Here is an 18,616-nt window from a genome sequence, read left to right on the forward strand (position 1 = left end):
AAGGAAATGGATAGCTGCCGATATTTTGCCCACCAAACGCAGCCTTACCTTTTTCAAACAATAGTATGAGAATGATTGTATATCATGCATATTTACACTAAGGGTGAGGATTTCCATTTACCGGGCACTTTATGAAAGACGGGGGGGAGGGTATGCATTGAATAATGAACATGTGAATGGCACTACATACAAAATAGAAAAATGTTGACCCAAACACACACACACACCGCAATATTGTGACCACTGAAAACCCGAGTATTACTACGTTCAAATAAAAGTTTGGCAGCAGGACAGAAAAAAATTTTGCCTGCCCATTTCATCGTACAGGCATCCCAAAAAAACCCATCATCATCCATCTTCAGCAAACCCCAGCCCGCACAGGTGCAATGTAGTAACAGCAGCAGTGCTCAGGATATTCACCTGTGAATGTATTTTTTTCTTTTTCCTCCCCAATCTTCCGCTCAACGTAAAGCAGTCACGTTGATTTATCATCTAGCATTCACTAATTCGCTCACGTCACTCACTTACTGGCGGTCAGTCATCTTATTATAACACTTCTATCCCTCTTCTTGGTTCTTTCGGTAAAGTCACGTAGAAGGTAAGTAATAAAATAATGAAAATAAAACATAATAATATTTTATTATGTTTTATTTATTTTTATTATTTTAATATTTTATTATGTTTTATTTATTTTTATTATTTTATTACTTCCCTTCTACGTGACTTTACCGAAAGAACCAAGAAGATGAATCCCTGCAGTCACGAAAGCTTTAAATCGAAACTTCTATCCCTACCACCCATGGCTACTGTTCCAAATAAAGTTCTCTCATTGATCCCTTCTACCAACGTGAAGGACAAGACTGACTTTTGCAGTCATCCATACTGTGTTCAACTACCACACCGCAACCCAACATGCCGCTCTTTGCGATTCTTTCTTCGCACAGGCTTTGGAATTTCCTTCCAACGTCTATTTTTTCCCCAAGTTATTGTAGCCTTGCTCAATTCAAGAAATATTAATGCTTTTCTCTTACACCTTAAACTTGTGCTGTTTGTTGTTGACCGCGTTGAGTTTTTTAAGCCTTTGGCGCTGTGCAAAGCAATCATGTGAAATTAAATAAAAAAACTCGAGTCGCATTCTGAGCATAACTTTAGTGCCAGGTTTGTACATTTTCCAGGTGTAGCGATAAACACCGTGATCAAACAGCAATGCCACCTTCCTATTAGGAGACCGGCAGATTGGACTGATTTGAATGAGATGAACACATTCCTGCGGAGGGAGCTAGTAGGAACGTTGGGTTGCTTGGTCAATGGCCAGGGTCAACGGCGGCGTGGTGTATTCCGCAAATATGCCCGACTGTGAGGGCGGGCACAAGCCGGCGTGAGTAGGTTAAACGTTGAGTTTTATAAGGGCACCACGGGGTGACCAGCCCCTCCCCAACCAGCCCCACCCCCCACCCAGCCCCACCCTCCCCACCCAGCCCCTCCCCACCCTCCCCTCCCCACCCAGCACCTCCCCACCCTCCCCTCCTCACCCAACCCCTACCCACCCTCCCCTTTCCACCCAGCCCCACCCCTCCCATTTTTTGATGCACGACGGACGGACACAATAATCCCCTGTGGGCTGGTGTAACCAGGAGGTTCCTACCAGTATAATCTACAGCATATACGAACATTCAAGGCACCCCTGACAACAAGGCTTTTCAAATTAGTAGTGGAGCACACTGTAAGGATGCACCTTGCGAAGACATTGGTTTGTGGGTTTAAAGCAAAATATTATTTAGCTTAACTGGTGCACAACATTCTCAAACCGCATTCCTAATATGTTTACGCTTGAATTCATGAGAACAACATGTTGTTTGGCATTAGTTGTATCTTTCTTTCGAAAGAGACAAATATGCAAGCGTTTGCCAATGCCATCTGTTGTCCATGCCAGTAAACAACTGCTTGGGAAGTCAAAATATAACTTCACTAGAAATGTTTAATTGTAATAATTTGCATGTGGTGTTAGACATTGTGCACAGAATGGCAGTCTGACCCCGCAAGGCAAGTTACCACATGCCTTTCCACATAACATTCCTCATTATTAAATGTATTCCAACAAACATTGTTTAACTATTTGTCTTTTGTCAACGTCACACTTTTTTACTGATTGGCCGTGTCGGGTGGTGGAGGGTTACGACACATTTATAAATAACGCGATCTAACCCAAACACGTTTATTATGAAACATTGTTGAAATTTATTTAGTTTAAAAAATATATCAACGATTCATATGCAGGTGTGACTATTTACAATTTCTCTAAAACTAAGAATGTTTGCAGATTCTACAAAATTAATGATGAACATATTATATAGTATGGAATGGCATTTACCAAAACATTCTATTTGCCTCTGATAAAAATATATTCAGACATTTCTATGCATTGTTTTTCCTCAATACTGTTTTTATACTTTTTAAATGAGTTTGCTGAATAGACACATTACTGTGAGAATACTATATTGTTTCCATGCATAGCATTTGTCAGGGTGGCATGAAATCCATGAAGAAATTATAATGGGGTTAGATCAGGCTGTGGTAGAAATGTAAAACACATCTGCTACGTGCTGTGAAAAGGCACACAGCACAAAAAGCAGTCAAATCTGACCTCTGTAAAGGTCAAATGAATATACTGATCATACATTACGAGTAAACATTAAATTAAACATATCCATCATTATAATAATCATACCTTTATGCATCAAATAGACAAGCACCAAATTAGCTGTGTAAGAAATATTTTTGGAAAATATGAAAATAATTACACGCAACATCTAGATCGTGACAATGCATTCGATTTTTTTTCCCCAGGGAATACCATTACCTGATACGGTAGTTTTACATAAATATATATCAGCAGGTCTATTTTTAAATACATTTTGGAACGGGCAGTGTCAACATTACTTTTTAATCTGCCCCCAGATCTTGCACTGGATCCTGCTGAGCACTCATGTCTAACGGTGCTGGCGAGACCAAACACAAAAAGCGAAGTGTGTATGTTTATCATCATTGAGGTCCGATTGAGTGGCCACGGGAGGCAAGAGTGGGCCCTGGAGATTAAAGCTCCTACAGCTCACCTCTCATTTCCTCCTCCTACCACCTGGTGTCTTTATTTGATTTATGAAATTAAATATCCAAGCAACAGCAATTGATCTTATATTAGATGTTTTGGATTTAAACAGCAAACAAATCCACCAAGCTTTGAAAATAATACACAAATTACACAACTGTATATTTGTTTTTTTTCCCATAACAATTTTAGCCAAATTGTACTATCAGCATTATGTCACGACAAGAACAAACACCCGATGTCAGAGAACTTGCCCATGAAAGCATATATCACAGAGCTAGTGTACAGTCCCTTCAAGTGACCTCTGATCCACACTCGAGGCAGAACTTCCCCCAGCTGCTCTGTTTATAGAGAGGAATGTTCAACGCATGACAGTCAAATAGAAATGTTTTATTCAGACAAATCAGGTGAGAACATCAACTCGCAACACTTCAGAACCTGGTTTAATAAAGGATGACTTTCTGGGTTTGAATCCAGGAGTTCAGTGCTGCCAGCTCAGAATTCTAACCCCTTGACATCTAAATATATACAGTAGGACTTCAATAATCTGCGAATTCCTGTAATTCGTGGAGTATTGGTATTTCGTGACTCCTACCATAATCCGTGGGGACATTGATCCTGAAATCTGCAAAAAAATCACGGATTTCTGGAGCTCTTCTGCGCGTGGCTTATTCCTCCCATAATTTGACACATACTGCATGGGTGCGAAATCTTTTCCGCACAATGCGGGACAAACCTACAAGGTAAGCCTTGGATGAGAAGATCCGTGATAGGGTTCCCCAATATCATCATGGACTATTGCTGTCCTACTGTGCAATGACTTTCACATGCTTATCAACTATCATCGCCAAAGATATTAGTACTGTACTAATGTCCCCTTAAGTATTTAATAACAGTATATAGAACATATTATAATAAAGCAAAAGAGCCAAGGCTAAAACAGTGTTGACCTGTCAACATTCATGATATTGCCAAGTCCTTCTTCAGGAAGTATATACAGTCACCTGTGTATGAACTGTCTAGATATTGTGCACACACATACGAAAGTAAATCCATATTCGTCATTAGCCATTGTTTATCCACTGCTGGATGAAGACCTCCCCGTAACATCGTCAGCCTTTACGGTTCTATGATGCCACAATCCGTCTCAACTCCTCCGCAAGAATTAATTTAATCGTTTCCATCTCCACAGCGGCTATTCTCTCGGGCAAATTCTCTGCCGCTGCTGCCATTTCATTATTGAGCTTGATACATCACAAGAAGGGATAATGGCCCGTGGTTGAGACCGGTGATATTTATGTATTACAAAGCACAAACGAGGTAAACATTTTCCCACTGGGCATTGCCTGGAATGGAGCACGCATTTAAAATTACCATCTGTGATTGTTGGGGCAACAAAAAAAAACTCGGCCAACGAGAGACGAGTTTCACCAAGGCATGAACCAACACACAGGCTTCCATTGTTTATATTCCAAACTTAGTCAGCAACATACAGGTCCAATTATTTTCTCAATCAGTCTCGCCACACAATATTGGCTTCAAAAGGTCAAGGCCTGCAAAAATGTCAACAGCTGTAAAAGCGTTCACACATTTGTGTATATATTTAAAACAAAAACATGCAATATCTTTGCAAGGTTAGCACAAATAAGCAAGTGCTACAATTGCAAATGTGTTGCTGAGAGTTTAAAAGTGCTTTATTTTTTTATACTTTAAGAGGAAGCGCTGTAAAAAAATGTACTTAAACCTATAAAAACAGCGTGCGGTTCTCAAGTATCACATATTCCATTGAAAGTTTCTTGGTAAAATAATATCAAATGCCAGACTGACGTAATTACATTTTTTTCAGTTATGGCCTTTACTGCTGCCTTACAAAAATATACTGACATAACTTTATAACGATTTATTTACAAAAAAAATAACCACCACTGGCATCCATTTACAGAAGTTAAAACTCAGTCACTGGAAGCAGTAGCAAAATCCGTATTGGAAAAGTTAAGACTACAGAATTGCTTATATTCAGTGGTGAAAATGGGCCGGAGCACCCCGGAACTCCGTTGTAGGAGTGAAAATGTGGACCCGACTGGGTCTATCTATCACAGCTAGACCCATAGACTAACAAAGACCCCACAGACAAACACAGAGACCCACAGACACGGTCAGAGACCAAAAGACACGCTCAGAGACCCACATAAACTCATAGAGACCCGCAGACGTCCACATAGTCCCACATACACACCCACATACCCACAGACAAACACAGAGACCCACAGACACGGTCAGAGACCAAAATACACGCTCAGAGACCCACATAAACTCACAGAGACCCGCAGACGTACGCATAGTCCCACATACACACCCACATACCCACAGACAAACACAGAGACCCACAGACACGGTCAGAGATCAAAAGACACACTCAGAGACCCACATAAACTCACAGAGACCCGCAGACGTACGCATAGTCCCACATACACACCCACATACCCACAGACAAACACAGAGACCCACAGACACGGTCAGAGATCAAAAGACACACTCAGAGACCCACATAAACTCACAGAGACCCGCAGACGTACACAGAGACCCACATACACACCCACAGACAAACACAGAGCCCACAGACAAACACAGAGACCCACAGACACGGTCAGAGACCAAAATACACGCTAAGAGACCCACATAAATTCACAGAGACCCGCAGAGGAGCAGAGAGACCCACAGATGACCACAGAGACCCACACACGGAGCAAAGCGCCTCCTCCTGAGATTTAGTCTGCGCTCTCGATCTAGTGGGGGGTGGGGAGAATAATTTATGAGTTCCCCCAGTAAAATTCTGCCCATTTACAGTCCTGCTGATGTTCTTCCCTGCCATGGGCAATATAAGAAACAAAGAATGCTAAGCACCTGCAATGATGGTGTTTACATAAACAAGGTGGCCTGCGAGGCTTACTCGCATGTGCTGATTGCCGAGTTAGTCGAATTAAGTATGCTCCGTGACCCCATATGAAACTAATAAGTATCGGTTCATGGAATGCAGTTGTGATATGGGGAGACGCCATGTGCCGCGTTGTGCTAAAATGAATGTGGGGAAACTTCTGTGGAATCTTTTATGATTGCCCAAGCATTGGAAAATGTCAAGCACAGTGGTGACTTCTCATGACGTCCCCTTATCACAGTTCGGACAACTATATTTATTCAGCTGCAGTGGAAAGGTGTTTCACAATTTAAATGCCGAGTCTATACAGTAATTAAATTTAATAAAATGTCTGAAATAACTCCAATGCCACAGCCCACACAAGTGCAAACTATAATACAGTACCCATGGCAACTTCTAAATACTGCTAGTTCACGTTTCACGTTAAAGTGGGGAAACGATTATTGGGTAGAAAGTAGCAAAGTACGTATGGGCTTTTGTCAATTCAATGCTGGATGAGGATCACCCCATGCTTTGCTGGCCATGACTATTATTTGGTTACCCATTCAAGCACTATCCAGGCCAAATTATACTGAGCTTCTATGATCGGTCACATTGCAGATGACATTGGGTCACGGGCATCGCCAAACTTAATGCAGCCTAATTAAGAATGACACTTTTGTACTCATATTGTTGTAATGCAAAGCAGGACTTTTACGTAATGAATTATATCTTCCGTTATCGTTTCTCCTTGCCAAGTGCAGTGTACATTTTTTCCCAACAGTGAAGCACGCTTGAAATTAATTGCCTTGAGAGAGTGAAAGTAGGACACGTGGATTAGAGAATATAGGCAAGTTAATGACATCAAACTGTTTAAAAAAAATAAGTAAATGGGTTTTAGTAGGACACGTCGTAGGCTGGAAGGGATGAAGACAGATGATCAAGAATATGAACGCACCCAAGATGACTTATATTGTGGACTTACATTGTCGATTGGTAAACTGTCATAATTGCAAGATTTGGCGAGATGGAAGCAAATTGGAGGTGCCTTCGTCGTCCAGTAGCGGACTGATAATGACTAATAATGATGGATGATAATGATGACGAGTACATCACACTCGCACCATACTGTGCATTAAGTGCTGATTTCCGTGGCCACAACACAATCGTGTTTTGTTTACTCACTAAACAAACCTTTTAATCCTTTACTGCATCTCTCCCTTTTAGGCATTGTGTGAGCCATTCTTTCCCCCCATCCTAAGCTCCGTGTGCTCATTGTCGTCCTCCCTCTTTTACAAATCGCTCTCTTTCTCTCGCTCTCTCCTGGTGGCAAATGTGTCTGTACGAGTGACCTCTTTGTTAGCCAGAAACCGAACGCGTGTGTACTCGATTGACGCGCGGATCTCGTTTTCAACACGTCTTTGTGCGAGATGGCTTTCATCCGGATCATCTCGGACGATGCAGGCGAGAGAGTGCACGCAACTGCACAATCCAAAGAGCGCAACTGCGGTGCGATGGGTCCTTTGTGCAATAGTACATCAATCGCAGTGACCTGCCGTATGGCAATAATCTTCTTCAAGCACGGGAACACGATGGGGCAGAATCAATGCCCCCCGCCAGTGCCGCAACATCTCCCGATACAAAAACAAAAGAACTTCGCAATATTTGACAACGTGATTGATCCGAGTGCTGCAACAACCCACGCGTCCTATGATCAGAGGGGTCGTTGCCCGAAACGTCACCTCGAACATCAAGTGGCATTTCAGGCCAGCGAGTGCTGTTGGTGTACGAGTCGAGCTCGAGTTTTGTCAGCGGCACACTGATAATCCAGCTGTCACGGCACGTGGTGATGCGAGTGATTGAGTGCGATGTGAATCTAAGCGCTTACAGCACGACCCTGTGGCACTGTGACAATATCCTGCAGGCACGCGTGATTGAATGTGATGTGAATCTACCGTGCTGCATACCCCTCCTGTATGTACAAGAAGAAGAACAAAAAAACCCAAAAAGTCAACGCATCCGTGGTGTGCGCTGAGTTGGGAGGAGATGCGCAAATGGGTGGTGGTGATGGTGGTGGTTAGTGGGGTCTGGGTTTTGCCGGCAGACAGGGAAACAACTCACAGGATGGTGGTCTGTGGAGCCACTCCGACGGGTATGGTCTCGAGCATGAGGTGCATGCACCTCACCGTCGTTCGGAAACAGAGGCAGCGGCTCGGGCAAGCCTGCACGCCGGTGTTCTGCAGGACGAAGACGACCAACAGCAGAGCGAGCAGGACACTCCGGAGGGCCCCCCATTGAGGACGCATTGCTGGCCCCGTCCTTGTCGCCCCCCCCCTCCCCTCCCCACCTTCTCCCCTTACGCCTCTCCTTCTTCTTCTCTTCCCCGACTCCTCTCTGCTCCGTATTCAATCTGAACACCCTCCTCTCTCTCCACCCCAGCCAACACCACCAGCAACAAACCAGCCCGGCCACACCGTGGTGGAGGATTTCCAATGCCCCCCCCCCCCTACCGTACAAGTGGTTGGTCGTTTGGAGAAGGAAGCACGGTTTTCACAACAACCTAACAGTATTCCTCTTTCTTCAATGGCAACTCCAAAAAAAGTTAACTCCGGTCGAAACTCGAGAGACAGAGAGAGAGACTCCGCCTTTGGGCCCGCCCAAACTGAGTCCATTGCCCCGCCTGTGCCCATTCATGAGCAGGCGTCGTCATCGTTTGGCAGTGACTCACAAAGGGGCCCCAAGACAAAATTGTTTAAGGCTTTGCCTCCACCACCCACCACCACCCCACCTCTTTTTTTATACTCGGTCTAAAACAAGTGGGTTCTTGTCACCTCTGCCGCAGCATTTTGTTCTCAATCGTAAAAAAAAAAGTTAATTAATTTGAACTTGATTTGAATAAATGTAGGTTTGATGAAACGTGGATTTCTAAAAAAAAAATCTGGCATGTCTTGCACCTCCAGAAAGGGCATCTCGCACTCACAGGGGGTGCGTGCACCCCAGGTAAAAAAAAAACCCACTGGTCTAATATATAAAAAACAATAAATGTTATTTTAGTCCAACCAACGTATTGGCTATATTTTTTGTTCTTTCGGTAAAGTCACGTAGATAGAAAACTTTTTTTTTATAAAAAATAATAAGATTATTTCCAATATATAATTTTTATTTTATTTTTCTTATTTTTATTATTGTCTTTTTTGTATTTTTTGTTTTCTATCTACGTGACTTTACCGAAAGAACCAAGAATATGAATTCCTGCAGTCACGAAAGTTTTAAGTTAAAATTCAACATAATGGTTGTCGCGGTTGCAGACCAACACTATCGAGTGGCATTTGTTTAAGGAGGCAAACTCCGGACCGGTTTCAACTTTATGGGTGTCATGGGCAGTCAGGCTTGTTGAGAAAATGGTGATGGATTACCAGATGTTATCGGAAAAGAGCACTCCTATTATAAATTATGGGACCCTGTTCAACGCCAAAAGCAATATCGTACTCAAAACTCATTGTGCTTTGACTTTCAGGATATTTTTTTTAAACAAGCCTTACAGCTGAGACCCGTAAACGCTGTTGAATAACATTGGTCTGTAAAGCCAATAGGCTAATAGTCCAAAGCGTATACTGTATAATTGTATTCATGTATGGAGACAGAACGAAGTTAGGCTAAATTTCGATTTAAAGCTTTCGTGACTGACCTGTTCTCCACCTGAAGACTGCTGCTTGCGTTGTGGCCGAAACGTCGTGAGAATTATTTTATTATGTTTTATTTTTATTATTTTCCTTCTACGTGACTTTACCGAAAGAACCAAGAAGATGAAGTTAGGCTAGGTTTATAACATCGTCAACAGAGCAGTCTCTTCACCCCAGGGACCAGCTGTTCAACATATCCCACTGCGACCAGCTAGCTACTCGTGAGCTTTAGGAATGTCAGCAATGACTAGAGATCCTCAAGACGTGATTATTAGCTGTGCCCCACCTGCTTTCACGAGACCTAAAGGACTTCTCTGGCTGTGTGTGGAGGCAATGATGGGGACTTGTGTGCGAATGACCAACACATTAACGGTGCAATTAGGGATGTAGAGTGATGGTGTTGCATGGCCTCCAAATTATTTTCTAATGGGGCAAATATGAGTTACTGCCTTGCGACTTTTTTTAAATTATAACCATTAACACATTTGGGGAACCTGGGTAAAGCTGGCCCACGTTCATACGAACATCCCTTTTTGTCAACACAATTCTACAAGAGGGACTCAATGCCGTGCAGTACGTTGAGGTTATTTGAGTCATCTTGCAAACAGCAATGGGAAGCATAAAGGAACCGTTCCAGGAACGGTAAAGTTTTATTTACGTACATTAATCCCAGACAGTACAAAATATAAACATTTTGTTTTCCAGCACCAGTTATAATTTTATGATCAAATAACTGAATACATTTCATACAGCCAACAGAGATCAAAAACATCGAACACCTGGTGCACACTGCACAAGTTTCCCACAATTACCCACAATCCAACAAAAGTCACCAAGTTAGAGCCTACTAGAATTGCAGATGTAACTCTCAAAAAGTGGGTTTGTGTCACGTGCATAAGCATTTGTGTAAGTGCACTGCACAGTATTGACTAACAATGCTTTATATCATTACATATCACCAGCTAAGCAGTGTTCAACTAAAATAGTGCTTGGGTGAGTGCCCACTATGCATGCCAGGTGTTATAAGATGCACAACACAAGACAGTGAAGCAAACTCAATTATTGTACTGCACTTCTATGGGCCACCTTTTCCATGCTGCACGCCTTCACAAACTCAGTGACAAGTGTGGTGAAATATGGTTAAAAACCCCCATGGCATGGGAAGGCCCTAAGTCGTGGAGCAGGTAGTTCCAAATGTAACATTTACAGTCCTGTCAATCCACTACTGGATGAAAGCTTCACCACACCGTGTCAGTTACAAGGGGTGTTGGCCATACATCACCAATCAGTGCGGGTTGGTAAAGAAGGGTGGCCCCAGAACAGTGTCGACAAAAACTCACCACTGATCTTAGCCACGCATGACCTTGGAATCAAACTCGGGTCACCGGGCTGGCTGCAATGCGCTAACCACGACACCAGTGCTACAATCCTCTATTATAATACTTCAAAGTACTTAATTCCTATTCGATAAAAAAAGTACTGTACACGATTCTATTTTCACAATGAAAAACACTTTGCTTAGATGGGCACATCATGGTCCCGTGATGTCAGGCATTCTTCGACCATATGATGCTGTTAACTTCAACCAGATTGGCGAGTCAGGTCAGGGGATATAAACAAATTTGATCCGCCGTAACTGCTGAGGTTCTCCACCACTCTCCCTGCCACAGTGGTTGGCGGTGAGTCACCAAAAAATGTTCCCGGCAGCTGTTGCAAATGGAAACTTGTGGAGTGTGTGCCTAAGTTGAGAGAAAACAATCGTTCAAACAAGCATGTTTATTACGGAGAAATGTGCAGTCGGTGCACGTGTCAAAATATAACAGGTTGCATACATTTCAAAGTTATTCAGCGTCTTGGCAGTTGTTAATGTTGTGCCTCGTAGGATTATTCACACTGCAGACAACCAAGAGGGTGGAGAGATCGATGTCAATGCTGCTCCAGGTCCTTGCGTTCAAGGATTTAGTAAGGTATTTGTCCAAGTTCCTCCAGAATGCGCTTCCGTTCCTCCGCAGTGGGAATGGCGGGTTCCACTCCTTCACCCCGGCGTCTCACTATAATTTTGTTCTGAAACAGAAGATTTTTTATTCATTTTAAAACTGTACAAATATATTTCATATTTGGTGCAGGGCAGGGTAAGGCAAATATGGTTTTTGCGACATGCAATTGGTTCTAATGAATGAAAAAAAAACTCACCCAAAACGTCCTGCAGTTTCTGTATTGTATGAAGTATTTTGTGCATACGTCTCTGTCGTAGCCATTGCGTTCCATGCACTTCCGGGAAGCATCAGTTTCCTTTGAAGCATAAACATCCACATATTAAAGTCATATTACCATGAATATGAACCAATTATGTCAATTCACAAAGATTTACAGCAACTGTACCAGGCGTAATGTCTTGACAGAATACATTATTTTAAAATAAACAATTAAAATTGTGAATATTATTTGCAATATAATACGTTCCACCATCGGAGCAAAATGTTTGTACTTTTAAGCATTGATGTTACCTCCCACACTCAATATCAAAATAAAATTTCCCAAATGGCCAAAACAGAGAATCAACAAAAATGTTGCGTACCCTATGGGTTAATATTTCAATATTCCAAAGTAATTATTTCTTTAAGGCCAATATCCTCTTAGAATTATTTTACATTTTCTTATACAACATATGATTAACGTCAATGAAGTGATGCATCGCCTTGGTACTTTTACCTCCAGACACGGGTTGATATCCAGATCCCTCAACTTCCTGAGCTTCGACATCCTGAAGTCACCTGATATTCACACACCCAGAAATCATGACGAGGGTTGACATCCATTCGTAACATTGTGATCCGTAACATTTTCTTTGTTCAACCGATAAATGTTGTAGAGCCAATGCAAAGTTAAAGCTTTCGTGACCGCAGGAATTCATATTGTTTGGGTCTTTCGGAAACGTCACGTAGATGAAAGAAAATAACCTATCTATGTGACTTTACCGAAAGACCCAAAGAATATGAAATGCAAAGTTTACACTGAAAGCTGGTGACTTCACAACAAATACCACTTGTACTCTTGTCTGAACGCTGGTATTTACTGCACATCTGTATTAGGGACATACTCCTACATGGGTTTGTCATGATTGTGTTGTACAGCTCTCCTGATGTGTTTCTGGTTGCACGGCATGTTGTTCAGTTTGATGTTCGACGTTTTGCTGCGCACGCTGGGAGCTTCGTCAGGAATTGATTTGCAGACACTAAATTGCAGCTCTTAGCATGCACACCAAAACGTTGGACACCATGGTCAACCAGAAAACATATAGGAGAGCAATGTGAAATAGTGGAACGAATGATGCCTCAATAATTAATCTATCAAAAGGGTGAAACACCGACCTGAATAATTACAGATCCATATTCTTGGTTCTTTCGGTAAAGCCACGTGACTTTACCGAAAGAATCAAGAATATTAATCCCTGCAGTCACGAAAGCTTTACATCAAAATTACATATCCATTAAACTTATTATGGCATAGAAAAAACTATGAGTCTCATTTGGAACAGAACAATTAAGCCCAACCAAGCACATGGGCAAGCCATGTTTAAGAAATAATTGCCTACATTGATCACAGACTATCAGATTCTGGAAAAGACTAATGCAAATCTAATACCATTAATGTGTACAAAGGCATTGTGGACTATGAAAAGATATTTGACTCGAAATAAATGCATATTAAAAGGCATTTGGCTCTAAATGCAGTCATCCAAGCTCTCACAAACTAATATACACTGTACAGATAAAATTACACTTTTGTTTTATAAAAAAAAAAGTGTAGACATTGCATGCAACAACAAAATGCAAATCAGAAATTAAATCAATCATGGCTGCAAAACTTTTGCGAATTATCCAGTGAGATTAGTATTGTTTAAACATTCGATTTGGGGAATAAATACATAAACATAAATTCCAACAATAGTAACCATCCTAGATATGCGTACGAGTCATTACAGGCAGCGGACATAATCAAAAGAAATTGATCTGAATAAAATTACTGAAAAAATTAATTACTACACGGTCATCATGGATGAAACCACATACAACAACAAAATCCAGGACCTTCTTAATGATGGCAGTTATACCAAAACCAACAAAGATCCTACCAACCTCCTGGCTACAAAAACCAACAATATCATCACTAATTCGACTTCTCTAATCGAACCGACCAAGCAGCTCTCTCTAAAACCTTCGGCTGCTAGACCACCCAGATTTTATGGCCTTCCAAAAATCCATAATCAATCCAATCGTTTCCACCATCAACTCACCTACACACAAACTGGCCCGATTTCTGTCTGAGACCCTGCTTCTATTCACGGGCAAGACCATCTCAGCAGTACCTAACCCAGCTCACTTGGTTTCTCTAATCAAGGACAGTTTTGATCGAGAAGAGGCCTGATGGCTCGTTGGGACATTCCATCTACAGGAAAGCCACCCACACGGATTCCTATCTAAAGCCTGACTCCCACCACTATCCGGACCAGAAGAACTGCCTCATCAAAACACTACACCATAGGGCCCGCTGCATCTCCGACCAGCGCCACCTAGCCAGTGAACTGGAGCACGTCTACCAAGTCCTCAAGATGAATGGATACTCAGAACGCACAATCCGCAAAGCTATATCCCCAACCATGGGGAGACAACCATACATAGCAGGTGTTACCAGATTTCAAAAATCTTAAACAAACACAAGATCCAGGTCCGATTCAATACAGTACACAAAATCCGTGATTTGATCCCATCTGTGAAGGATGTCATGCTTGACATAAATACCCTGGTGTCTACAAACTAAGTTGTGTCTGCGGCAGCAGTTACATGGCGGAAACGAAACGACACGTCTTGGACCGTGTTCGCGAACACAAGGCAGATTTGAAACACGGCAGAACTAATGCCTCTGCCGTTGCTGATCATTGTTATAACGTAGTGGGCTCGCACGATATTGTTTTTTCCAAGACCAAGGTACTCTACAAACCTTCGGGCTACCATCAAATATTTGTCCATGAAGCCATCCAGATATATAAATACAGAGACAATTTCAACTGAGAAGATGGGTATAAGCTGAGCAATCATTGGAAGGACGTTATTAACCAAGCAAAGTCGTAACTTGCTGCGGTGCTTTCATTCTTCCCTGCCATTTGGCTGTGATCTCTGACTCTCTGAGTTGCATTTCCCTGTTAGGTGCCTCTGCATTAACGGGCTGGGGTCTCACTAACATGGCCACCTCTGCTCCCTTAGCCTCGATGTATTGATGGTTCTGGCTGTGTGATGAGCTGTGTGTCTGACTGGCGCGGCCACCGTTGTGGTGGTTCTCTTGCGTGGACGCTCTTGCCTCACAGCGCAGTTGGCAGCGCCGCAGCTTGTATTACACATAGACATGACATTAACCTGTGAATCCCCCTAATCTCTCTGCCTAATCTCTCCCATCAACATAGTGCTACTCTCCCGTTAACACTGCTGTGGTGCGCATGTGCGGGGGCGATACTCTTATGCGGCGACGGATGCGGGGATGGAATTCCTTTCCAGCTCAGACCCTGCCTGCTTGCCCTTCGCCACATATATAACGTCTTGTTGTAGCAGCTCTCTCGCTGTGTTTCTTCCTGGTTCAGCAGTTCCACTGCTGGACAATTTTTTCCACCTGAGGACGACCGCTTGTGTTGCGATCGAAACGTCGTGATATATATATTTTTTATTTTTCTACCTACGTGACTTTACCGAAAGAACCAAAGAGTAATGACGATAACGTTAGGCTCAATATAAAAATTCCCAAAGCAAGTCATATACTGCGAGCTTTCTAAAATATTAAAGGCATCTGTGAGTGGGACAACCTGAAATCATGAGTATGTATAACTTTGGCAGTTATTAAAGGAATTGAAGGATAACAATGATTAAATATATGAGCTGAATAAAGAAAAGCAACATTATCAATGTGCCTCTAGAAAGATACATCAATGTATATTACCTACCATGACACTAATACAAATATATACACGGTATATATATATACAAATGGGCATTGACAGAGAAAAAAATGGAACAAAAGCTGAAAAAAGCAAAAATAAACATTTCGAGATGCGCGCTTGTCATTACACATGAAGAAATAAAACTGTGGAACACATGCAGCATGCATTATATTGCCTGTTAAAAAAGTGGGCTTGAGGCAGGACACGTCGAATGGTTAAGATATGACGGCCAGTAATTCTGGACAAACCACAGCGTGGCACCGCGGTATAGATCAATGTCAGCTCATTCAAGATGGGTTGTTAGATCGTGAGATAACTACTTTTTATCATGGGACCTCCTTTGTACCAAAATATGAGAATAGGTTTTCCCCTTTTTTCTGGCAACAAAACAGGTGTTAAGATGTTAAAACACCAAACTGAAACCTTTTACAAGGAATCATGTGTGCATTAACCACAATACACTTTTTTATTTTACCAGTATTGTGATATTTTTCGTTCTTTTTCAGAAGCGACATGGCCACAAATGATTGCTCAAACGAAGTGGTTTATTATGTGGAAATTTATAGAAGTCAAATACTCTAAACGCAAAATCAGGGTCGGGATCGAACCCACGACCTCCTGTATACCAGGCGAAGTAATTAACATCTCGCCACCGTGATGATGATGAGATACATGCAAACTCCAAATATACAGCAGGTATCATCAGGGTCGGGATTGAACCCACGACCTCCTGTATACCAGGCGAGGTCGTTAACATCTCGCCACCGTGATGATGATGAGCGAGACATGCAAACTCCAAATACACAGCAGGCATCATCAGGGTCGAGATCGAACCCACGACCTCCTGTATACCAGGCGAGGTAATTAACATCTCCTAGCCACCGCAGCACCCTCCAGAGGTGGTTTGCGGCTTTGAGGTCTTCATTGAGCAAGTAGCTGATCATGGGAAAGACTTTACTTTCAGATTGTGGTAATCTTGTCATATTGTTTTACTTTTGGCAAATAACTATGATAATAAAGTAAATTTAGATTGTAAGCTGTACTTTTCTTCTTTTGAACCCATGTATCATTTCAAAATCTCAATGCGCGAATGTAAATGGTTCAATCGCATTTTGGTTTAAATGTACACACCTAAGTATCTCTTACGCAACCCAGCAGCCGTACTGCGTGCTGTAAATGCATCATTAGGGCAGCACTGATTCAAGGCAAGAAAACTGTGAACCGGTTTCGAGAAGAGTCTCATCAGCAGCCTCGCGTGAATCGATCCTGGCGAACTTGCGATCAATACGGGTCCTGGTCCAGACATTCCTTCGTTATTTTGTGATCTCTGACAACAATTATTTGATAATTTTGCTTCAAACGCATATTTGTAAACAAGAGGGTTAATATTATTCGTGGGTCTTTCGGTAAAGTCACGCAATACCAGCAGGAAGCGTGACAGCTGATGGGACACTATAGATCGAAACAGGTCTATTGAAATTGCTTGTTTTGAAATCATTGCTACTGTAATTATGCAATGCCAGGTGAGTTGAATATTTGTTTTACTGTGTGTATGTTGAGACGGATATAAATAGGAGTCATAATGCAAACAAAAAACATAACTCCTATAATGTATGCACTGTCCTTGAAGTTGATTGGTCCACACCCGAGACAGCTTTCCTTAAGAGCCTAGTCTCACATGGTGTTGGACTAGATGACGCCAAAAGCCGCACAACTCAAACTTATCTGTTGCCAGATAAAAGGGTAAAAAACCAATTATCATATTTTTTACTGGCAAATGAGGTTCCAATGGGGTATGGCACAAATTGTCACAACATCAGAGCATGTAAGACACCGGCAAATTAGCTTCGCAGTGGGAACACCCGTGCACACGACGCATACGCTGTGAAACCAAAGTGAATCGGGCGACTGAACCTGAGATCGCCGAGACGTTTAATTAATTTACGTGGCGTTAAGTTCGCGCTGCCGATCACAGCCAACGCAGCGGACGGGAGAAGACGCGCGGACCCCCCTGCCTTGTCGAGAACCACTTTCACCGCAGCGTCGTCATGCTCGTCCCATGGGAAGTAAAATTTGGAGAATTTATTAAAAAAAATTTTAAGACAATTACCAAAGATAACAAGCAAAACAATTGTTCGAGTAAATAATTAATAACGAAATTTCCGCACCAAACAACACAGCGGCTGCGACTTTGCGTTGCACAAGGGCAGCGAGCGGAGCACACGTGGGGCAACCCGGAAGTTTACCACGCCGCTACGGATAGCCGGAGTGGCCAAAAATTTAAAATTATAACGCGATTTAAAAACAAAGTTTAGACTAAATTTAAATTAAAGCTTTCGTGACTGCAGGGATTCATATTCTTGGTTTTTTTCGGTAAAGTCACGTAGAAGGGAAATAATAAAATAATACAAATATTAAACAATATACATTATCACGACGTTTCGACTGCAACACAAGCAATCATCATCAGGTGTGAAATCCACAGCAAGAAAATGTTCTTGCAATTTTTTTTTCTTGCTGTGGATTTCACACCTGATGATGATTGCTTGTGTTGCAGTCGAAACGTCGTGAGAATTTTTATTGTTTTATATTTTTACTATTTTATTATTTCCCTTCTACGTGACTTTACCGAAAGAACCAAGAATATAAAGTCTAGACTTTTAAATATCTGATGGCGACTCCAGTTTCCACGCCTGATTGAATATTTTCTGGGGTACCCCCAGAGGGGGAGGGTCAATATTTTCAGGAACTCAGCCCTGGATGAAATAGCCTTCATTCTATATTGGAAGTTTTCGTGACTGCAAGGATCCATACTCTTTGGTGCTTTCGGTAAAGTCACGTAGGTATAAAAGAAAATAAATCACGACGTTTCGGGCGCAACACAAGCGTCCATTATCAGGTGTGAAAGCATGGTCTGCTGCGGA

The 18,616-nt window shown here is 42.2% G+C and overlaps 2 protein-coding genes across 6 annotated transcripts in view; both read right to left on the reverse strand.

The window, feature by feature from the left end:
• LOC133344202 (peroxidasin homolog) overlaps positions 1 to 8,615 on the reverse strand; it is a 65,158-nt gene extending 56,543 nt beyond the window's left edge. For both annotated transcript variants that reach the window (XM_061554243.1, XM_061554242.1), the window contains exon 1: positions 8,142 to 8,615. In XM_061554243.1, coding sequence (XP_061410227.1) covers positions 8,142 to 8,326 — 185 coding nt within the window. In that variant the 5' untranslated portion in view covers positions 8,327 to 8,615. The remainder of the gene's footprint in view (positions 1 to 8,141) is intronic.
• Positions 8,616 to 10,323: 1,708 nt separating this feature from the next.
• Positions 10,324 to 17,933, reverse strand: CHCHD7 (coiled-coil-helix-coiled-coil-helix domain containing 7). Of its 4 annotated transcripts, XM_061554245.1 has the most exons (5): positions 17,860 to 17,882; positions 17,638 to 17,748; positions 12,416 to 12,477; positions 11,897 to 11,995; positions 10,324 to 11,767 (listed from the first exon to the last, which is right to left on the reverse strand). In XM_061554245.1, exons 3-5 carry the CDS (start codon positions 12,464 to 12,466, stop codon positions 11,663 to 11,665), a joined length of 255 nt encoding a protein of 84 aa, XP_061410229.1. In that variant the 5' UTR covers positions 12,467 to 12,477; positions 17,638 to 17,748; positions 17,860 to 17,882; the 3' UTR covers positions 10,324 to 11,662. The 4 variants fall into 4 exon arrangements, with proteins under 4 accessions (XP_061410229.1, XP_061410230.1, XP_061410228.1 ...); XM_061554246.1 differs by lacking the exon at positions 17,638 to 17,748 and having other exon boundaries at positions 17,861 to 17,933; XM_061554244.1 differs by lacking the exon at positions 17,860 to 17,882 and having other exon boundaries at positions 17,607 to 17,854.
• Between the last annotated feature and the right edge of the window lie 683 nt (positions 17,934 to 18,616).

The sequence above is a fragment of the Lethenteron reissneri genome, chromosome 19 (genome assembly GCF_015708825.2).
Source record: "Lethenteron reissneri isolate LAM-NWPU_2019-01 chromosome 19, ASM1570882v1, whole genome shotgun sequence".
NCBI classification, from domain to species: Eukaryota; Metazoa; Chordata; class Hyperoartia; order Petromyzontiformes; family Petromyzontidae; genus Lethenteron; species Lethenteron reissneri.